At 36.3% G+C, this 24,120-nt stretch overlaps 1 protein-coding gene across 1 annotated transcript in view; it reads right to left on the bottom strand.

Moving 5' to 3' along the window:
* Positions 1 to 242: 242 nt before the first annotated feature.
* Positions 243 to 24,120, bottom strand: part of LTN1 (listerin E3 ubiquitin protein ligase 1) — a 70,329-nt gene continuing 46,451 nt past the window's right edge. The window contains exons 19-30 of the mRNA XM_061194007.1: positions 20,236 to 20,378; positions 16,286 to 16,421; positions 15,946 to 16,090; positions 14,814 to 15,027; positions 14,100 to 14,337; positions 13,688 to 13,762; positions 10,518 to 10,704; positions 6,874 to 7,045; positions 5,774 to 5,994; positions 3,870 to 4,064; positions 2,448 to 2,615; positions 243 to 1,851 (exon numbers count right to left, since the gene is read on the bottom strand). Coding sequence (XP_061049990.1) covers positions 1,789 to 1,851; positions 2,448 to 2,615; positions 3,870 to 4,064; positions 5,774 to 5,994; positions 6,874 to 7,045; positions 10,518 to 10,704; positions 13,688 to 13,762; positions 14,100 to 14,337; positions 14,814 to 15,027; positions 15,946 to 16,090; positions 16,286 to 16,421; positions 20,236 to 20,378 — 1,957 coding nt within the window. The 3' untranslated portion in view covers positions 243 to 1,788. The remainder of the gene's footprint in view (positions 1,852 to 2,447; positions 2,616 to 3,869; positions 4,065 to 5,773; positions 5,995 to 6,873; positions 7,046 to 10,517; positions 10,705 to 13,687; positions 13,763 to 14,099; positions 14,338 to 14,813; positions 15,028 to 15,945; positions 16,091 to 16,285; positions 16,422 to 20,235; positions 20,379 to 24,120) is intronic.

Raw genomic sequence — 24,120 nt, 5'->3', positions numbered from 1 at the left:
CCACTTAATTATAGTGTTTCACCAAAAACCTGATGCCCTAAATAATAATGTGGAAAAACAATGCTCCATTATTCCCTTTTCTTTTCTACTTGGGGTTTGGGTCAGAAATCAAGATGTACCAATACTGGAAAAGTTATAAACAAAGTCGTATTATAAAACAATTTTTAAAGGAAAAGTGTGTAATTTTCACAGAGGAGTAACACAATCCTTTGGGTTTACTATGTCAGAGAGAGACACAGAAAAAGAGAGAATATTTTAAGAAAGGGGTTAAGAAGAGGTAGTAGCATTTTGCTATCTGTACTTCACTTACTGACTCCTTGAGCCTCAAGACTATAAGATAATAAATACTACAGAGAAAAATTTAGGAGACAGACAAAACTGGGCCGGACACTGCATCTACAAATACAACTCGAGATCTTTAACTCACACGTAATACTTCACTCTCCACTACAATACTCTGACCACATTCATACTATTTCAATAATAACCATTTTACCCAGTTGATGGTAAGCAGTAATTTTATTTAACATGAGTTGCTTTTTGCCAATTAAACATTTGCAACAGAGATGATTAGCTGATCCTTCAAGTAACCTTGCTATTAAAGATGCTAATATTTCCCATGTGATGGAAGACTGCAATAAAATTATTCCAAGTTCCAAACTTCCACAGTTTTATATTTTGGGCACGATTTTTAAGGGCAATAGTGCTGTGGCAAAAGGCAGGTTTGCACCTACCCCATTTCAGCCTGTTAAACTGAATTTTACTTAGTATTAAAATTCTTAACTTGTACTTCTGAAGGCTAGAAAAAATTACCTCCCTGCAACTCTCTAATTTAGTGTTAACTTTGACCAGTAAGACTAGCAAAATTTGCTTACAAAATTGAAAGCCTCCTACTACATTTTTATATTTTTTGTTTTTTCCACCACTTAAGTTTCAGAAATAACTCATTTATTTCTTTGCTCCTGATAGAGGAATAACCACCACTCTGCTTCACGAATAAAATAATCTAACTCCTGTTTCTCTCAAATTCTCACCCTCTGGAGACTCATTCCAACTGAGTAATAAATTCACTGATAAGTCTGCAATTCAAATTTCACTAGTACAAGGAAATTCTTCTTCTACAGTAAAAGGTCAGTGTTGTGAATTTAATTTTCTGAATTTCATAACCCTTTATAAATGGAGGCACCTTAAAGTTCAGTTTATACTCTTTTATATAGGATTTCAGAGCATGCTTTAAATAGCTTAAGATAAGCTATATTAATAGCTTAATGTCATTTTATCATTAAAATAATCTACAAATATCAGAATACTAATTTTGTTGTCGTAACTAATAAATAAGTCTTAAAATATCTGTAAATGTAAATCAACCCTCTCAATTCATTTACCTCACTCAGACTGTTCTAGAACATAGATCAACAAACTGAATGGGTTTATCAGTATAATACAGTTGTACAACGCTTTCACAAATTCCAGTTCTGTAATTTAGGGTTTTTCCTTATTTATTTTTAAATGTACAAAGAGATTAAACTATTAATATAAATATTTTCTCTCCAGTATGTAATATTCTTATGTAAAAGAAAAGGTTTCCGAACATTTACAAAGCAATCTAAAGGTAAGTAAACCTGATTTTAGGATCATTACATTAACCAAAATAATTTTCCAGAGAAGGTCCTATTTGAAACAATGCTCACTGGCCTTCTCACATCAACACTTCAAGATGAATCCAAATCCACTGCCTTTGCTTGATTTACTTCAGGGATCAATTCCAATGGGGAAAAGAAAAAAATCTCAGAAAAAGGTCTCACGACAGAGCGGACAAGTGGATTTGTTGCTAGACGTAAACCATTTGTACTGAAAAAGAAAAGTGTATTTAAATGTTAAAAACTTTTAAAATTGCCATTTTACATACACATCTAAAGTTACCTTAAAATAATAAAGTAAGACAAGGGAAAATACTGAAATGTCTGCTCCCCTCCGCTCATCTCCAAAATCAACATAACTCAGTATTCCTTCCAAAGGCCACACTGTGACGCTTTCCACCTAGGCTCATGCACGCAACCACGAAGATGTGTAAGGAAGACATCCTGTGAAGGAACTGAACATAGGGTGGCTTTCTTTCCAATATGCTGTTTAAAAAGAGCAAAATCTCTCATGCCAGATGGCTCTCAGTTCCAATTTCTTCAGTCTCCTTTACGGTGTAGATCTTACAAGACCATCTGTTTTTTGAGTGCCGAGAGCTATTTTAGAAACATCCACTTATTAAAGGGCTTTGATGCCACCAGTCTCAGTAAATTACTAATTATCTTTCACAAATTTTGAAAAAACATTTTTAATATGTCTCCCATTAACCACAATTAAGAGTTTAACATCCACTGTTTTCCAAGGTTAGATATCATACATATAGAATATATATAAGATATAAATAAGTTAATTTCTCTTTAGCTTACCAAGCAGGCTGAATGGAACTTTTTCTTGCATGTTCTACAGGCTTTTTTGGGAAGAGAATAGTTGAAACCGTGAATGACTGAGAAACAAATCATACAATCTTCAACACCCTCAAAACGTTTGTCTACATTATTTTTCCATAATGCTAAGCCTTCCATAATACTGCCATTCTGTTAAAAAGAAAAATAGATAAATAAAGTCAATACACACTGAAGACCACCAGTATTATTTTTATTCAATTTCACAAATTTTAAAGTTGTATTATAATTTGGAGAGAAGAGAATCTGCTTGGCTATATTCACGATTCTAAGTTTTAAGAATACTGGTTTTTAAAATGACCTCCCAGGTTTTAGGAACCAGATATAATTTTTCTACATTAAAGGCAGACTTGAAAGAAAGGCTCCTGCCCTAATTTTCAAGTTTTATAGTCTTAGCTTATTGTTTGATGAAACTTTTTAAATAATTAAATCATTTGGATCAGCTCTCCTAACTTTTAACTAAAAATGATGAAATTAACTATCTCACCTACTCAAATGCTGATTTGTTCCAGCTGTACGATATTGGTGAATATACTTGTTTTAAAATAATTTTTCTTTACTGTAGAATGTCTGAGATACATCACAATGTGCAAACAAAACTAGAGACTTACAATTTGTTTAAAAGGCAAAGGTCTTTGAAAGTACTGGGATTTCTCTAACCACAGAAGGAAAGTTGAAATGTTAAAGTAAAGTAGCTCAGAAGACATTCATCTGTCCCATGTCTCACAAAAAGATTCCCTCTCAAACTTTAATACCATGTATTGTTCTGTATCATCTACAATGTCAATGAAGTAAAGTCAATTCTTCTCAAACACCAGGAAAAAAAGCTGTAAAGCCTGAAAAATTAAAACAGCTTGGCAGGGGACTTCCCTGGTGGCACAGTGGTTAAGAATCCGCCTGCCAATGCAGGGGACATGGGTTCGATCCCTGGTCTGGGAAGATCCCGCATGCCGCGGAGCAGCTAAGCCCATGTGCCACAACTACTGAGCCCATGCACCACAACTACTGAGCCCATGTGCTACAAACTACGGAAGCCTGCACGCTCTAGGGCCCACGTGCTGCAACTACTGAAGCCCGTGCGCCTAGAGCCCGTGCTCCGCAACAAGAAGCCCATGCACCACAACAAAGAATAGCGCCCGCTCACCGCAACTAGAGAAAGCTCGTACGCAGCAAGGAAGACCCAAAGCAGCAAAAAAAAAAAAAAAACAACAAACCACGAGCTTGGCAGGTTCAAATCATTTAGGCATGTATCTGTTTATCCAACAAAATACAATATCTATTTCTACTTAAGCAGAAGAGATATATTTTTGTTTTATTGCCCTTTCAAATAGTAAATCAGCAATCTTTCTCTAGTTTAGAAAGCCAAATGTGTACACAGACACTTACTTGATGGGTGAGGTAAGTGCTTAGCTGCAGCATCCAGTTTCGCCACTGCTGAACGGCTACTCCAACTCTTTTCCCACTTTCTACTGTTATTGAACCCAATGGATAATTTGAAGGCAGCTGTATTATAAGTTCAATAACTATATCTTCAATAGTATAAGTGGCCATGACTTCTCGAGTAGCAGCTCGAGCTTTAACCTGCAACACATGGAAGGTAATATTTTTTTGCCAAATTTCTTTTCTTCCCTTTCATTCAAAAACCATCTTGACAGGTTGACTGCTGGCAGCCAGTCCTCATTCAAACAAAACACGGGTAAACATGTTCACTTATCTGACATGAAATATTTAATACATAGGTTCAAATACCTGAAATGTTTTATAGTGATGTTACGACATTCAAAGATGTTTCAAAAAGAAATGCACTACTCATTAAAAAGTATGTTTTAGTATATTAGGCTTGTCACATCACAGTTTTTGCATAGACCAATAACAGAATGGGTTATTATTAATTATTGCTTCTCTTCCAAAGGTAACGTATCAAATATCACTTCTATTTAGATATTTTTCAAGTCTTTCTCTACCACAGAATTCTCCTGAGCTTTAGAGCCAACCAGCAACTGCCAGAATATTTATACCTGATCTTGATTTTCTTACTAGCATTGCAAACTCAACATAAAACACAAATTATCATCCTTTAAAGATTTATTCCTCTGGCTTTCCTATTTCCACACTAAAAACCGTAGCATCATCTTAAAATTCTCCTTCCACCCCATTCCAGATATTAACTGGTTGCAAGTTTGGATAAATCACCACAAAATTTCTCACATCCCTCCCCCTTTAAGGACTATTCTCACTGATACTGCCTTCCCTGGGCCCTCCTCATAATGTCTACACATTACAAGTCTCCCTAACTATTCACTTGAATCCAAGCTCCATGCCAATAGCCCATGTTATAAGATTTCAGTCAGAGAAATTTCACAGATTATAACTCTGACAGTGTCACTGCCCCAAAAGAAAAATTTCAGAGAATTCCCTGGTGGCCCAGTGGTTAGGACTCCACACTTTCACTGTTGAGAGCACGGGTTCAATCCCTGGTTAGGGAACTAAGGTCCCGTAAGCCACATGACACAGCCAAAAAAAAAAAAAAAGAAAACAAAACAAAAGAAAAATTTCAGTGGCTACATAGGTCCAAATATTTTAGACTGTTACTTGAGGCCTTTCCCAATATGGCCCCAATTCATCATAGAAGCAGTTTGTTCTCTATTTACCTTCATGAATCCTACTCCATATGAATACTGGGCTATTCATCATTTCTTAGGCCATCACAGAAATTACATTCCCATCTTCAAGCTTTTTGCTTTTACCATACTGTTTTCTCTATATTAAATGCTTTTCCCCATAAAAAAATCCTGCCTACCTCAAAGTAAAATTCCTCCATAAAGTCTCACCTAATCCCCTCAGCCAGATGAACTTTTCCCACTGTGATCGCAGAGCATTCTTCCTCTTAATGTGCCACTTTCCAGTTTCCAATGCAAAAAAACATTATCAGTATCACTCTTTTCCCTTTATTAGATTGTATGTTATTACAGGACAGGAATCTGACCCTTCTAAACTGTTCATTTTGCAGGTGACTGGCACACAGTGCCTGGCACCTGTAAGTATTCCAATATATATTTTGAATTAACTAATGAATGTTCAAAAACTATTTGGTGGGGGTAAATAAAATTATAACATCATTTTAACCTATGCATTAATTTGAGATTTGATATCCAATAATCTGAAAATAAAGTGGACAATTTCTGTAAATTCTGAACCAAGAGTTACAATTGTGATGATACTCACTACAACCGATAGACATAACCAACACTGAAACAACTTTTCTAGAAAAAATCCAAGACAATACTAACCGTCATGCCATTAAATAGCTGTGTACTTGTTTGCACAGAAGATATTTCTTGAAAAGAAAGAACATTGCTAACATACTTGCTTGTAAATCTATCTACAATACTGAAAACACGCTTCTCACTACTATTCCACCACAGCCTAACCATGGCGGGCAAGTCTTTTAATGTCATGTGATAGACTGAACAAGCCAAGTGTGGAATATGGTATGGAAGAGTTGAGGTATCTGAGGAAAAAACAAATTCTTAGTTAGTAACATATATTTCTTACATAGAATAACAGACTAATATTAGTATTTTCTTAGAAAATCATTTTCAATTCCTTAACACTAGTGCTAGAGCTCATAAAACAAACATACCAAAGAAACCAGAACTCTAGAGTATTAGCTTTTTCTCACACATTCAAAATGAACAATTAGAATTGTAAAAAGAATGAAAATCCTGAATGACACTGAAAAATCTGCCTAGAAATAGCCCTCTTTATTTCACATGAAAGATCACACATACAGTGAAACACACACACTTCAAAGAGGAGGAAGAATTAAAGATTCTTTTTTCTTATAAATTATGAAAAAGAGTCTGGCCTCCTTTACTTTTCCCAGAGCTCACTGATGTGTTATGCAAAAGTTCTAGAATCTCACCTCAGTACTCACAAGACAAAGTCCCATCCTCAGATCTCCAAGGCATTTAAAAAATTCCTATTCTCAGGAAATCACTTATAACACTGCGGCACAGCTAGATGCACGCTGTCTATCCCTTCAGCTAAAATGTGAGCTCCCGGAGTGAAAAATAAATTATACTTATCTTTGTTTCCCCAGCTGAAGACTATTTATTTACAGGCCTACAAAGCATTATTGTGTAACAAATACTTGTTTACTGAGTAAAAGATAATAGTCTCAACAAAGTAAGCTTCAAAAATTAATTAAATTCTTAACAACCTTATCCACAAAAACTAATTATATGTCCTATTTAGAGAAATACGGAAAATCTGGCACTTCAACATTCTCATAGCCAGGACACACGTCTGGGGTTATTCTCCATGCCCTCAGGGTAACCTGATCTGAACCTAGTCTCTAAGAAAGAACACAAACACACATCATACTGACCTCTAATACCCAACTGGAGCTCTTCTGTAAAGAATGTTTTAGGGTCCTTATTGGAGAGCTCAACAGCTGTCTCTGCAAAGGTCGGATTTTCTGGCATAAGCCTGAACAGGTGATAGAGCAATTTATTCAAGCTTTTTGTTTTTCGAAGGTACATTGAATACAGAGCTCGAAGCTGGTGGAGAGTAAACAATTTTTGTTAGGAAACCCAATTAAACCAAGACACTCAGTAGATATGAACAAACTAAAGTGTAACAGACTGTACAAGAACACAATACAAAAATGAATTCATTTGAACACTGAGAATGACACGGAAGAGTCCTATAAAATACAAGCCACAGTCTTACTTTCCAGTTGTGTCATTTGAAGGCACTGCTCCCCCTTCTCATAAACTAGCAGAAGTTTTCACTATCCCCTCATCAGACATATGCCTCTAACATCTTTCTCAAACTGTCTCCCTGTTGATAAGTTCACCCCCACTTGGAGTCTCTGAGCTGAGAAAAATCTATTCGCCATTCCTCACAGACGATTTGCTCACTCTCCTCCCAAATCTTCCACACGTTCCTTCCGCACCATAATCTCTAATCTTTCAAAATTCTGCTTAAAACTAATCCCATTTTTATGGCTGACCTCATGCTATATCAAACATTTCAACATCCCTTTATGACAGCACAAACTAGTATTTCAAAATATCTTGGGGTCTTCTCATTAGTTGTTTTATAAATCAGGAAATTTCACAAAAAATATGGATTTTTTTTCTGGTTTCTTTTTTAAAAACAGGAAAATTTGGCACCACTGGGTGTACTATAGGTATCTATGTGAGACATGTGCTTTAGACTTGTTCCTCAATAATGTAGTTTTCATTTGTTAACATTTACCTTGTAGCTCTTTGGTATTTGTACCTGTTTTAAAATTATTTCTTACACTATGTTTCTTCATAGTACAAATATACCATTTTCTGAACACTATGAATGGTCAAATAAAAAGATCAAGCCATAGTATTTGGAATTGATTCTTAAAAAATTGATCAAAGAACCTTTACAATGAAGAAATCTGGAGAACACTACCTTTACCAAGTAACCAAACTTACCATCACCAATAAAAGGACACATGACATTCTGTGCTCCTGCAGTGAGGCACTGAGAATACATCATCACTGTGCAGTAAATACTCTTGCTGAAAAGCAACCAGAATCTAATTTTGAGGAAACTACCAGACAAATCCAAATTGGAAGACAGTCTACAAAATAACTGATCCGGTGAATGACACCAAAGAAAAGTAGAGGAATTATAAGCTAAAGAAATATGACAGACAAATGCAAACATGACCCTTGATTGAAACCTCAATATAGAAGGAAATAAAACTATAAAGGACATCTGACAACTGGGAAAATTTAAATACAAATTAGATAATATTACTGCATCAAAATTAAATTTGAGTGTAATATTTATATTACATTTATGTTGAAACATGTCCTTGTTCTTAGGAGACATATGTTTAAATACTTTTGGTAAAGCATCATGATGTCTGCTGTCCACCTTCTCTGTAAATCCGAATATTTTTCAAAATAAAAAGTTGGAAGCAAAGCAGAATTTTTTAAAAAACTTAATACATATATCAGTGGGCTTTTAAAAACACATGTCTATTACCCAGCAATCCCACTCTTAGGTATACAACGCAAGAGAAATGAGAAATATATGTACACAAAAAAAATTTATGCACAAATGTTCACAGCAGCTTTATTCACAATAGGCAAAAAGCGGAAACAACCTAAATGCCCACTGGATGACTGGACAAACAAAATGTGGTATAGTCATACAACGCAATATTATTTAGGCATAAAAAGTAATGCCATACTGATACATGCTATACTATGAATGAATCTTGAAAACATTATGCCATATGAAATAAGCCAGACACAAAAGGCCACATATGTGAAAGGTCCACAGTAGGCAAATCCATAGAGACAGAAAATAGATAAGTGGTTGCCAGTGGCTGGGGGGTTTGAAAGGAAATGGGAAGTGACTGCAGATAGGTAAGGGTTTTTTTTGGGGGGGGGGGGTGGAAGGATGTTGAAAATATTCTAAATTTAGATAGTGGTGATAGGTGCACAATTCTGTGAATATACTAGAAACGCCAAGCTGTACACGTTAAATAAATTTGATGATATGTGAAATATATCTCAGCAAGACTATAAAAAACACACATACAGGTGCATGCACGCGTGTGTGCGTGCACACACACACACCTTTGCTTCTAATGCAATCTGATTCACTAGTTTTTTTAAGAAGAAAGTTAAAAACAACTCAGATTAAGGACGAAAGTTTTTAAAAATTTTTCAGTTTGTTTTAAGGATTCCTCTAATTAGTGTTATTTACTGGGTTATGCTGGTTTATCTGTTGACAGCTCAGTTCAATTTCTAGGCTCAGTAAATGTTGCTGTAATGCTTTGTGCCCCCTCCCCCTCCCCCACTCTGGCCTAATGGGAAAGATGAGGCGTGGCAAGATTCTTAATTTCTGAATATAAGATAACGAGAATGAAATTCTTACACATAAAAACTTTAATTTGCTGCAATTTTTTAGAGACCAATAATATTTTAAGAAACAAATTTAAAAGCTTAACAAGGAGCTCTTGAAATACATCATACAGCAAATTAAAATTAGCTCAAATCACAAACATAAGTGGTAGGACTGAAAAGAAATAAAATAATTTGAACATCTAGATCAGTGTTGCCCCTGTGATTTGATTTTCCCCTTAAACAAATGCAAAAGTGCTTATGTTTATATATTTATACCAAGGTATGGGTTATTAGCAACATAAATTATAACTTAAGGATTCTAAAAAGTCACATTGGAAATGAATGCCAAGATGTTTAGTCACACTTTAAATATGTAATAATTAAGTCTTTTTGTATTAACCTGTCAAAGAAGCCACCTACTTTATTAAACTGATTCAATCAATGTGTTAATCTTTTTAAAAGTGGGAATCTGTCTAAAAGAATTTTTAAAAATGGAGTAGATTTCTCCAGCTTCCTTCTTAAACATGAGACAACAGAGACATCTAGTGCCTGCTAAAATAATTTGGTCAAAATAATTACAATAGGATATTTTCTTTATTTAGCGATAATGGTTTGAATTATATAAGGTAGTACTTCACAGATCTTTCTCTAAACACTGATTTTCAAGTAAGGTAAATTTCCAATGATGTAGTAATTGACATTTCCACAAGAGTCAGAAATTGACCAAAGGAAAAAGAATAGCAATATCCGATTCTTTTGAAACTCTTACTGTGGTAGCACAAAATTAAAATTATAGAAATCTGGTTTCCTGCAATAAAAGGCCTTGGTGGCTACATTCAGTTAGAAAAAAAAATTGATCCAAGCACATTCCAGAGATTAATTACTTTTGCAAAAAAACTGAGTGTGTATGTGTGTGTGTGTGTGTGTGTGTGTAAAAACCTGTGGGAGGATGAGGAAGCAGAGACAGAAATAAATTTAGCAAAATGTCTGAAATTAGCCAGATAAGATTAGATTAAAATGTGAGGCATTTCCCCTTTTTTTCCAAAAGGAGGGGAAGGAAAGGGTTTAGGACAGTAACAGAGAAATACATATAGGACAGAACTGTCAAAAGTCGTCTCATTTTATTTACCTGAGATGAAGCAGCTTTGAAGAAAGTAAGTATTAATTTCCAAGTGAGGAGGTATCCCAGAACATAGCAGAAGTCTTCACTCAGTGGCTTAATAGTAACTATCTGTCCAACAGGAATACACCCCAAAACATTTTCTAGTAAGTCTTCTTGAGTGCTAAGAAGAGACATCAGTGCTGCTGGTGGTGACCTAAGAATCAATGATTAAACACCACAATTTTCTTCATAACTTGTCCCTTAACAAATTGACAGCACGTATAAATTTCAAGCATTTAAAAAAAATCTTTATTTTCCAAAAACCATTTTAAAAGTCCCCCTTTATAGATTCAATTTTGACCCCTAATTCACATAGAGGCAGTTACAGAATTTGAAAGACATAAAGTATTATATAAATATATACCTACATTTCCATATTTATAAATATAGAAAATATAAAAATATAAATTTTTATATTTATAAATATATAAAATATGCTATAAAATATGAACTCTAGAGGTTAGCACTTAAAGGAAAGACCCTTTTAGAAAACATATATTTCAACCTTCTGTTTTATAGATGAAAAAAAAATCAGATACCCAGAGAAGCTAAATTATTAGTCTGAAGTCCCTTGGCTAGTCAGGGGAATGATTAGGGCTAACAAATCCTATCGGGTCCTTTATTATCCTATAAAGGGTAAAAAGATCATAAGACTCTGTTTCTTCGATGAAGTAAATTTTAACATTCATATTAATTCATGACAATGTGAAGTAATTTTCTTCTTTACAGAAGTACTACACTCATTAACACTTACAGATGAGCTTATAAGATTCTCAAAAAGTGAAATACTTCCGTGTATCTCCTGTCAAACTCCCTTCTCTCTGACATTCTAGCTTGGTTCTCTCCTTTCACCTCTGTGATCTTTCTTCCCTTGTGGTTTCCTACTACCAGTCCATAAACAAGTCTTCTTTAAGCTTCTGCCCTTAAGTTTTTACCTTCAACACCACCATCTCCTGTACCAACCCTTTTCCATTCCATACCAACCGTCACTAGATTTTACAAACAACAGCTCTCCACTTTCTACACTAACCTCCATGCACTGCTATGACTTCTGGCATGGCCTCCCCCTCTGCTTGCTTCTTCGTACAGTTTAGGCTTTATACTATTGCCAGAATCAGCTGGTGGTATCCCATCTTCTACCAAACAATGCCCCGATTCCTAGAAACTGTCATTTTGAAGGCCCTTCATTACCCTTCCAGCTTCATCTTCCACTCTACCCTCCTTGCCTACTCCACACATATTCATTTATACTTTGATTCAACAAATGAGCACTATTCATGACTGTTTTAGGCCAAAAAACCTGGGTCTGTGAATATAGCCAGGAACAAGAGACAAAAATGTCTGCCTTCACAGAGCTTATATTCCAGTGGAAGAAGATCTAGACAATTAAAAGATACGTTAAATGGCAACTACTCAGTACTCCCCAAGCATTTCCTGAACACTCATGACTCAATGCCTTTGCACATGGTGTTCGCACAACTTTTCCCTGCCCTACTAAAATGCTCCCTAATCTGAAAGGTCCAGCATAAATGTCTCTTCTTCACGAGAATGTCTTCTCTTCCTGGCACAGCAGTTGTGTCCCTCTAACATCATCCTTTTTCTTAGCACTTGTCATACACTGTCTTCTATTATAGGGTAATGTCATCTATATTAGATTATAAACTCTTTAAGAAAAATACTGTTTACCTAACACTGTATTCTCCCCTCAACGTTTAATTAATACTTTGCACAAAGGGGTGCACAATAGATTTCTGAATTGATATACTCTTTCCACAGCTCCCATGTGGCCAAAGACAGTTTTACTAAACGGTAGCAAACTGAAAATGATTTACGAACAATTAAGAAGAGAGAGTAACTATCTCTTTGGGTGAACTCTAAATTTCATTTGTATCTTACAGATAAACTTACAAGATCTGAAGGAACATATACTCTAAATTTAGAGCTTTTGTATTACCTCAGTCTTCTAAAGTCATTATGATGGCTTATGAGCATTTAATAAAGCAAACTACAGATGGTCCCCAACTTATGACGGTTTGACTTACAATTTTTCAACTTTGCAATAGTGTGAAAGCAATAAGCATTCAATAGAAACCACACTAAGAATTTTGGTCATTTCCCAGGCTGGCGATGTGCAGTACACTACTCTCTTATGATGCTGGGCAGTGGTGGCGAACTGTAGCTCCCAGTCAGCCACGCGACCACGCGGGTTAACAACCAATACACTCACAACCATTCTTACCCAGACAACCATTCCGCTTTTCACTTTCTGTATTCAATAAATTACATGAGATATTCAACACTTTATAAGATGGCTCTGTGTTAGATGATTTTTTTTTTTTTTTTGGCTGCCTTGGGTCTTCGTTGCTGCGTGTGGGCTTTCTCTAGTTGCGGTGAGCGGGGGCCACTCTTCGTTGCGGTGCACGGGCTTCTCACTGCGGTGGCTTCTCTTGTGGAGCACGGGCTCTAGGCGCGCGGGCTTCAGCAGTTGTGGCGCACGGGCTTAGTTGCTCCGCGGCATGTGGGATCTTCCCAGACCAGGGCTCGAACTTGTGTCCCCTGCATTGGCAGGCGGGTTCTTAACCACTGGGCCACCAGGGAAGTCCCCGTGTTAGATGATTGTGCCCAACTGTGGGCTCATGTAAGTGTTCTGAGGCTGAGTAGGTGAGGTTAAGCTGATGTTCAGTAGGTTAGGGGTATCAAATGCATTTTTTAAAATTAATTAATCAATTAATTTATTTTTGGCTGTGTGGGGTCTTCGTTGCTGCGCGTGGGCTTCCTCTAGTTGCGGCAAGTGGGGGCTACTCTTTGCTGCGGTACGTGGGCTTCTCATTGTGGTGGTTTCTCTTGTTGGGGAGCACAGGCTCCAGGCACGCAGGCTCAGTAGTTGTGGCTCACGGGCTCTAGAGCGTAGGCTCAGTAATTGTGGCGCACAGGCTTAGTTGCTCCACGGCATGTGGGATCTTCCCGGACCAGGGTTCGAACCCGTGTCCCCTGCATTGGCAGGCAGATCCTTAACCACTGTGCCACCAGGGAAGCCCTCAAATGCATTTTTGACTCAACACAATTTTCAACTTACAGTGAGTTTATTGGGATGTAATCCCGTAAGTCAAAGAAGCTCTGTATTAAAAAAAACTTACAAGGCTGGTTCTTCTTCTTCATCTCCATATGACTTTAGATTATCCTGATCATATTGTGGGAATTCAGGCATCAATCTGGAAGTTAGAATATTTAAATATATTAAACGGTTCATTGTTAAATCATGCTTAAAAGCAGAAAGACCAATACTTATTTTGTAATGAGTATATTTTTTTTACTGAGTTTTTTCTGAAATAACCCATTATGGCCAGGACTATCTAAATGTAAACTGTGCATGGAGAACAGTGACCTAAAAGATCAAAAACTTGGCATCCCTGTTATTGAAATGCATAGTCAAGCTTACTTTGTTGTTGTTTTTACTGTGACTTTTTTTAATGACTAAAAGTTAAAGCTAAATACATATTCCATTTTTTTAGAACACCACGACATTGATTCAATTGAAAGAATTCTTACTTGTATAGCATATGATAAACAGCAATTTGCACAGGTCGAGCTCTGTAAAGGAGTAATGGGGCTAATGTATTTAATAAAGTCTGGAGATACTCTGGCAAGTTTGTTTTTTGGCCAGCAACCAATCTTGCAGGGAGTTTTTGACTCAATAGCTGATCCTTTGGGATATAAGTTAATGTTTCACACATGGGCTTCAGCATTGCATTCTGAAATGATGTTTCAGATGTATCTTTGCTTTCTCCTGATGACAAAAAGGGAAGAAATATTCATACCCCAAAACAAAGTGAGTAATACAGCTTGACCCATTCACAGACAACCAAATGTTACTTAAGAAAATGAAATAAAAACTTGACAAACATTAAAGCAGTCCTAACTAGAAACATGAACTGAATATAAATTTCAGATAATCTCAACTATTTAATGACTTCTATTAGCTCATCCTTAAAAAAAAAAAAGACGTGAGTTAAAAAAATCTATTCTTGTTATCTGAATTAGTATTATGTTAATTTTCAATGGTCTTCGGATGTCTTGCCATTTTTCAATTCTTGTCTGTAAAGCAGAAGCATATATGATGCTTCTGAGATGCCAAGCTTTCTCTCTGGCTCTTTTACTATTTTGCACTGTGTGACTTAAACATCCAGAGTTTTTTTTTTTTTTTTTTAACTTTTCAACAAGTCATTTTCAATGAATCTCACTATTATTCCCTTTTTCACTTGCCTGTAACAGTTACCAAAAGAGGTAAAAGCAAACTGTGGATGCCTGGAGAAAAAAATTCTTTCCATTCACTGATTAGATTTACAGGAAGACTGCCAGTGGTATCCAGAGTTGTGGAATCAAAAAAAGCACTGAGTTCACAGGTCAAATCACAGCTGACACAGGCAAACAGTTGTACAAGTGGAACAGAATACAATGTCTGATTCTCATTTGTTGTCTGAAGAAACAAAAATTAAATAAGTAAGCAGACTTCTAGAATACTACAAATCAAGGCAATAAAGAAAAGTCCCTTTCATTTCTCTAAATTTGAAAAGAAGCAGTTGAAATGCATAGTCTCAGAAGACATTTATATATTTTACATCAAAATAACTTCGTTTCAAAATTAAATATTAGGAATTATCAATAGAATCAATCCATTTATTCTGAAATGTTCTATTTTATTTCTAAAACTATGAAAGAAAATATTATCAATTACCATTTACCAAGTTGAGTACATTAAAAGCACATTTATAATCTTCTCAGGAGCCCTACAGGAGTCCTAGTAATTGGGCATTGTTAAACTATTTTAAAATAAGGAAACTGAGGCTCAACTAGGTAAACTTTAATACTCTAAGCCACACAGCTAACAGCAGGCAAAGCAGAGATTCAGACAAATTCAACCCTGACTGACTTGCTATGTGACAGCCCATAAGTATTACACATCTGGTTGCTTTGGGTCATAAAAAGAACACTAATTCCCTCTGAATTTGCTTAATCTTTAATGCATTACTCTGGCAATACTGAAACAGTACATTTTAAGAATAATTTAATTAGAACCAAAAGACCTAAAAACTTGTCATGAAAAGATAAAACCTTAATGGGCTGTATTGCAAATATTATACCAGAATGAGCTAATGGAGAGAACATTTTAAAAGCAATTAGCAGATTTGTTACTGAATGATTTTGACAGACATTAAACCTCAATCATTTTACTGATCTGTCAAGTAGTAGCTGGTGTGGAACACATCTATAAAGTGTTTAAACATTTGCAAAGGAGCAAACTACAATCATTACTTGAAGAAGATTAGCGAATAGTTCTGGTACACAGATATGCATGAAGACCCAGTAGCTGTGATGACCCAGCAGGGTAATTTACCTCCAACCAAGCCAACATGGAGCACATGATGAAGTCCCATTCACTCTCTGCTAAAGGAGATGAGCAGTATTTCAGAAATAGGGAAAGGAACCGGATTATTTCTATATTTACACCCAGTATCTCTGGACTTACTTCTGACAGATTACTGTGATAAAGACAAAAACAAAACATTGAAGAATTACATAGACATTCAATTGGAAACATTTAAATCTCATATATTTACAACAGACTGACTGAAATGTCTACCATCTTATTGCTCTACAAAACTGTGACTATAAGATACATAATCTCAGTCCACATCATAAATAGAGGGAAAAAAACTGTATAAAGTATTACCTACCAACTGAAAAGAAAAATATCTTCATGATCTTTCTTCCAGGTTATCAGAATTTTTAATATACCATGTAATAGCTCTCCATCATCTATGCTTTTGGTTTGCAGACAAGAATTGAAAATGGCGAGATGTCCAAAACCTCCTAAAGCAAAATAAAAAATTAAAAATGTTTTTAATTGTATTGCTACCAGAAAAAAGAAAGTCTACTTTGAGATAGGTTAAAAACTTTCTTCACAAGTGTCCAGGTTAAGAACTCTGAAAATTAGGGCTTACATGAAAGAGTCAACGAATGAGCTTATAAACTCCACAGGGCAGGGACCCTGTCTCCACACCCAGCACAGAAAAGAAAGTATGGAAGGGAAGCTGGGAAGCAAGTAAATGATACTGTGCATTAAACTAACCTATGCTACTTTTTTGTTTTCTTAAGTATAGGACTTATTCAGCATACCTACCTCTCAAAAAACAAACAAACCTTAGCTAGAGTGCAAAGTTAAATGAAGTTGGAAGATAGAACATACTGTTTCCTAATTCATACATTCACTCAGTAAGTATCTACTATGTCTGGAAAGTTCTTAAGGGTTCCCTACTCTTTAGTATCCCTGGTTCCTCCTTATCCTTCAACTCTCAGCTTAAATACTGCCTCCACACTGAAATTCCCAAGTATACAAAGTATGCACCTCCTCATTTCTCTAATATCACTTATTTGTTGCCTTTATAGCACTAATGTTTGTTTGTTTGTTTATTTCGGGGGGAGGAGCTCTACTTTTTTATTAAAACATACAATGTTATATTAGTTTCAGGTGTACAACATAACTTTTCTGATATTTTTATACATTACAAAATGATCACCATTGCAGTAAGACCAGTTACCATCCATCACCATAGAAGGTTGTTAAAATATTATTGACCTTATTCCCTAGGTGTACATGTTTACTTATTATCTTAATTAGAAAGTAAGCTCTGTGAGAGCAGGAACCTTGTCTGTTTTACTTACCACTAGCATATGTCCCCCTAGCATGATGCCTGAGATCCAGAGACATTTATTTTGACTGACTAAATGAAGAACAAATAAATGAGTGAATACAAGGTACAATGTTAGATGCTGGGGAGAGAAAGCTGAGCAAAATCCAGTCTCTGAAGGGACTCATCTAGCAGTATTGGCAGACTTAACAAATTAGAATATAATATGGCCAAAAACTGAGAGCCCAGAACAGGAAATCAGATTGAGTCAGAAGAGGCTTCCTAAAGTTGGTGTGTGAACTGGGATTTATCAAAAGATCCAAGTCTGCAAGCCTAGAAAAGGGACACTCCAAGGAATGCTAAGGCACAAAGTTGTAAGAAAGTATAGTGTTCAAAATTCATGAGAATTTAGCATGGTCAGGGTCCAGGATGGAAGCAAAAGAGGTAAAACCGGAGAAATAGTTGCAGTAAGATTGTAAAATGTCTTATAGGCCAAACTAAGGATTTAGGTTTTTATCCTGTAGGCAAATGGGAACCAAGGGAAAAAGCAAAAATTAATTAATTAATTAATTAATAACAATGTAATCTTCCTTTAAAGGCTGAGGAAGAATTTTTTTAAAAATCTTCCTGACAAAATAGAAGAGGCTCAAGTTTAATCAGAAATAACTGGTTTTCTAATAACTGAAAAGTATTTCTTAGCTCATTCTGTTTTGTCACTTTGGCTGGAAGAGCAAAATTGACTGTCAAATCTTAAAAACATTCCCGTTCCTGTTGGCCTCTGCACAGCTGGGCACCTCTGGTCTGTGTGAACAGCACACAGTTGTGTGGCACCGTGGTCCTGTCTCCTGCCCCTTCCCCCTCTCTGCCATCCTTCAGTTATAACCCGTGCTGGAGAAACCACCTACACTTCCATTAGGTAATCCTCTCTTCCATGCACAATAAGTTCAACTGTATCCCTGTTCCAGAACTGCAAATCCCAACCTAATCCCACAGTTTAACTACATAAGTGAGCTCAACGGTAAAGCTTAATGCCACAAAAGTTTATTTTTGACACCGGCTGGCCCTTTGTGCTATCAAGGCAATTCTGTTTCATTATGTTCTTTGATGGACATCTTCTTCTTCCACTATTTCAAACTTTCCCTACCCTTCTTAAAATCTACAATCCAGTTTTTACTTATTAAATGACCTAAAGAGACATGAAGCCATGAAGTTCCCAACCCCCTCTATACCTACATGTGCGTCCATCCTACACCATTCCTTATCTTGTCTCCACCTATACGTGGTTGGTATCTTCTAACTGCTCTAGATCCAGCCCTACATGCACTCCCCTCTCACCTTCTCAGTGGGAGCTATTGTCAGTTATCCCGTCTCTATTTTCTATTCCCCCTCCGTCCCCACAACATATATTTCCCCTTTGACCTTGTGTTCATCTCCAGCTTTCACCTCTTTCAACATCCCTTTCTGCCAAACACGCAGAACAGACTATCTGCTCCCATTTTCTCACCACTATTCATTCCAACAATGCCAAAGCCAATGGCTGGACTGTGGCATTTAACGGGTGATGAATATTACCTAAAACTCTGCTTTTGCTTATTTTTTATCTTTAGTCCTTATTCTCAAATGTGCCTCCATCCACATACCCATTAAATCTATGTACTGGTGTTCCCTTTATATTCTTTTCACTCTTCACTCTCCCTAAACAAGCTCATACTTATTTACGGTTTTACTACCACCTACATGACATGGACTTTGAAAGCAGTATTTCCATCCAGCCAATAGTCTATTGCTTACTGACAATCTCCATTTTAGTATTTATTCCAAAGACACCTTAACCTAATGTGTCTAAAACTCAACATTAGCTCTCTGTATACTCCTTCCCCATCCTCCTTCCAATCCTCAAGTCTCATATAGGGTTTCCTATAAGGCCTAATGGTACTTCCATATACCCAATCCAGAAATATAATCACAGAACCCCATCAATTCTACTTCCTACGTCTTTCATTTCCATCTCCTCTCTTCCATCTGTGCCTTGATTCAAGCTCTCTTATCTCTCATCATGATTATTCCCATAGCTCTCTACCTAGTCTTCTACCCCTAATCTCTCTTCTCTCACATTCACCCTTCACACAGTTGTCAAAATAACCTTTCTAACGTCAATGTGATAGTCTTACTACCTTCCTACCTAACTTGGGCCAATAGCTCCTTACCCCCTACCGCTTAAAGTCCAAACTCCATAACTGACAAAACTAGGCCTTTATGATGTTTTTCAAAAATCCATATTCTTGTGCACCTTAACAGCTTTGTCCCCAACTTTCTACCTTAAATGTCAACCAAAATGAACTATCTGCATTCTCCTATGTTTTTGTGTACCTGGAATACCTTTCCCAACTGTGTCCATATGGAAAACTATCTTTCATCACTCCGTTGAAATATTTCTCTTTGTGAAATAGCTAGAACATCTCAAAGCAATGTGGAAAACTCCTTTTCTGCACTTCCACACATATGACATCTTTTTGCTACGTCAGTTATCATACAACTTTATGTCTATCTTCTCTACAAAAGAAATTGCCACATAGCCAGGGTCAGTAAGTGCTTGTTAAATTAATAAGCAAATGAACTAATAGAGTACAGAATGTCCGAAAAGTTTAAAACATAGCAAAAGCTGTTCCCTCTTTTGCCTTTGTAAGTTCAATCACTGGTTGACTAGGGAGAGATGACGCATAGCTAAAAAAGCTATACATGGAAAAGAAATGATTAGAGGGTATCTGTGGTTGTGAATCTTCCCGTAAGGCTGCAGCATTTCTGACCTGCAAAATGGTAACAGCCACTCTCCAATGACACTCGTCCTACTGAGTCAACTTGTTATATAGCAAAAGTATAAACTAGGAAAAAAATTAACTATAATTCATCTCTGCTAGATTTGGATTTAGATATTAAGAAACATTTCTTTCATCTCAAGCAATAATTAGTGAAATATTTATTACCAAGCAACTAACCATTAATACTGCAAACATCTTCCTTGGTCCAGGCCAAAAGGGCAGGTATACATTGAGCAATGAATTCTTTCCTGTCTTCTTTTGACAAAAATGGACAGAGACTTTGAATGGTATGCATATTACCTTCTGTTAGTGGAAAAAAACTGTTTAAAGAGAAAAAAAAGGTATGAATTATATTTATTCTAAATATTTAGTTATTTCAGAAAATTCTTCTTATTCAGACTATTCAGAAAGACTAATATTTCCACTATATAAAATAATTGTAGAGGAAAAAAAAAGAAACTAGGAAACTAGGAAAGAGATTGACACTTGCTGATTCTGGATGACGAAACTGTGGATAATTATTTTTTGCTGCTTCTTTCTCTTTTTCACGTTTCTAATTTTTAAAATAACTTTCCCCATGTATAACTTTTAAAAATTATACATGATTATGCTCTCCTTAAGAGTCTACTGATTCAATTTAAAGAGTACTAGTTGCACGTTGTTTGTATGAACTGATATTCACATATGTGCACATATATAGTTGGGTTTTATTTACCTAAGTTTTGTATTATTTGCCACTTATATACTTTGTAGATTGTCTTTTTTTAATATATCTTTATTGGAATATAATTGCTTTACAATGTTGTGTTAAGTTTCTGTTGAACAACTAAGTGAAACAGTTATATGTATACATATATCCCCATATCCCCTCCCTGTTGAGCCTCCCTCCCATCCTCCCTATCCCACCCCTCTAGGTCGTCACAAAGCATGGAGCGGATCTCCTTGTGCTATGCAGCAGCTTATATACTTTGTATATAAGTATATACACTTCTATACTTTGTAGATTGTTTTACATCAGAACATATAGGTATAAAGTATTCTTTCTACTTTATTTATTTATTAAAATTTAATTAATTATGTATTTATTTATTTTTAGCTGCATTGGGTCTTCATTGCTATGCGCGGGCTTTCTCTAGTTGTGGCGAGCGGGGACTACTCTTCGTTGCGGTGTGCGAGCTTCTCATTGCGGTGGCTTCTCTTGTTGCGGAGCACCGGCTCTAGGAGTGCGGGCTTCAGTAGTTGTGGTGTGCAGGCTCAGTACCTGTGGTGCACCGGCTTAGTTGCTCCGCGGCATGTGGGATCTTCCCAGACCCGGGCTCGAACCCGTGTTCCCTGCATTGGCAGGCGGATTCTTAACCACTGCGCCACCAGGGAAGTCCATTCTTTCCACTTTAAAGCTACATAACTAGATTAAAAACAAAACCAGGGATCCCACATGCCGCGGATCAACTAAGCCGGTGCACCATAGCTACTGAGCCTGCGCTCTAGAGCCCGTGAGCCACAACTACAGAGCCCGCGTGCCACGACTACTGAAGCCTGAGCGCCTAGAGCCCGTGTTCCGCAACAAGAGAAGCCACTGCAATGAGAAGCCCGCGCACCGCAAGGAAGAGTAGCCCCCGCTCGCCGCAACTAGAGAAAGCCCGTGCACAGCAACGAAGACCCAACGCGGCCAAAAATAAATTAAAAACAAAAAAACCCCCAAATATTCCACACTATCATAATTTAACTATTTCCCTATTAGTGGACATTTAGGTTTTTCCCCCCAAATTTTTGCTCTTACAAATAATGCTGTAATAACTGTCCTTGAGCAGATACTATTCTGCATATGTGCAAATACCTCTTTAGGCTAGTCTCCTGGAAGTAGAATTGCAAAATCAAAGGATTTGAGTGTATTATATTTTGATAATTTCAAGTTGCTTTTCAAAAATGCATAATCAATTTACATTTTCACTAAAACTGTACAAGTTTGGTTTGCTGCACACTTAATGACTCTTTTTAATTCCTGGCAATATGGTAGATAAAATGTACTACTTTTAATGTGTATTTCTTTCGTATTTCACATTTCATAAATGAACTACCTTTGACTATTTCACCTATGAATTACCTGTTCAAGTCCTCGACACATTCTTCAATTTGAATAGTTTTATTAATAGAAGCTATTTATATATTATGAATATTAATTCTTTATTAATTTGCAAGTGTTTTCTTCCATTTTGCCACCTGCCCTTTAACCTTTGCTTACTGTACTTTTATCATACAGAAGTTCTCTTTTTAAATTGTGGTAAAATACACATTATGTAAAATTTACCATATTAAAGTGTACAGTTCAGTAGTTATGTTCATTCACATGGTTGTGCAACCAATCCCCAGAACTTTTTCATTCACAAAATTGAAACTCTATCCATTAATTAAGAACTCTCCACCTCCCTTCCCCTCAGCCCCTGACAACCATCATTCTACTTTCTGTCTCTATGAATTTGACTATGCTAGGTACCTCATATAAGTGGAATCATACAGTATTTGCCTTTTTGTGACTGTTTTATTGCACTGAGCATATGTCCTCAAGGTTCATCCACATTTTGTTTTAACATCTTTATTCAAGTATAATTGCTCTACAATCGTGTGTTAGTTTCTTCTGTATAACAAAGTGAACCAGCCATACATATACAAATATCCCCATATCTCCTCCCTGTGGCGTCTCCCGCCCTCCCTCCCCATCCACATTTTAACATGTCAGAATTTCCTTCCTTTTTAAGGCAGAATAATATTCCATTATATCCACTATATGTATATGCCACATTTTTGTTTATCCATTCATCTGTTGATGGGCACAAAGGTTTTTGTTTTTACAAAAACAGATATCTATTGTTTCTTTTATGGATTCTGGGTTTGTGCTTTGCTTAAGATCCTCCCCATGCCAAGATTATAGTCTCATTTTCCCCTAATACTTTTATAGGTCTGTTCTTTACATTTAGTTTTCATCTGGGCTTTACTTTTATGTATAATGTAAGGGAGTGGGTCTCACAATTTTTTTCAAACATGTCCTATTTTCCTAATGTCATTTATTATTGACTCATCTCACTGATTTGAAAGACCACCTGTATCAAAAACTAAATTTTCATATATGTGTGGACTGGTTTCTGGACTCTATATTTTGATCCAGTGATCTGTGTGTTCACCAATTTCATACTGCTTAATTATTATTTTGGTAGGGCAAGTCCTTTTCACTTTTCTCTTTCATAAATGTCCCAGCTATTCTTAAGCCTTTTTTTCCTTCAAATGCATACTATGTTTAGAACAGTTTGTCAAGTTTTTCAAAAAATTCTGCTGAAATTTTGATTGACATTACACTGAAATTATAGATACAACAATTTTTATAACTTATCGTCCCACCTTCTTTTGTGATCTTAAGTTTTACAATTTTAAATTTTTGTTAAATTTATTTCTGGGTATTTACAGTTTTGTTGTCATTGTGAACAGAATTTCTTTTTTCCTATGCCATTTTTTAATTGATTATTACTGGTGAATAAGAAAGATACTGATTTCTGTATGTCAAGTATATGTCCATCTCATTTGTAATTAGTTTTAATAGTTCTTTAGTTAATTCCCTATGACTTTTATAATCAGAAAAAAATTAAAAATTATGCTGAATAAAAAAAGCTAACATCAGGACTTCCCTGGTGGCGCGGTGGTTAAGAATCTGCCTGTCAATGCAGGGCACACGGGTTTGATCCCTGGTCCAGGAAGATCCCACATGCTGCGGAGCAACTAAGCCCGTGCGCCACAACTACTGAGCCTACGCTCTAGAGCCCGCGAGCCACACCTACTGAAGCCCACGCGCCTAGAGCCCGTGCTCCGCAACAAGAGAAGCCACCGCAATGAGAAGCCCATGCACCGCAACGAAGAGTAGCCCCTGCTCACTGCAACTAGAGAAAAGCCCGTGCGCAGCAACGAAGACCCAACACAGCCAAAAATAAATTAATTAATTAATTAAATTACTTTAAAAAAAAAGCTAACATCAAAAGATCATATGCTATATGACTCCGTTTATATAACATTCCT

This window comes from Eubalaena glacialis, chromosome 6 (assembly GCF_028564815.1).
Source record: "Eubalaena glacialis isolate mEubGla1 chromosome 6, mEubGla1.1.hap2.+ XY, whole genome shotgun sequence".
In the NCBI taxonomy this organism is placed as follows: Eukaryota; Metazoa; Chordata; class Mammalia; order Artiodactyla; family Balaenidae; genus Eubalaena; species Eubalaena glacialis.
Note: the sequence above shows the minus strand (reverse complement) of the source record. Positions and strands in the feature narration are given on the sequence as shown.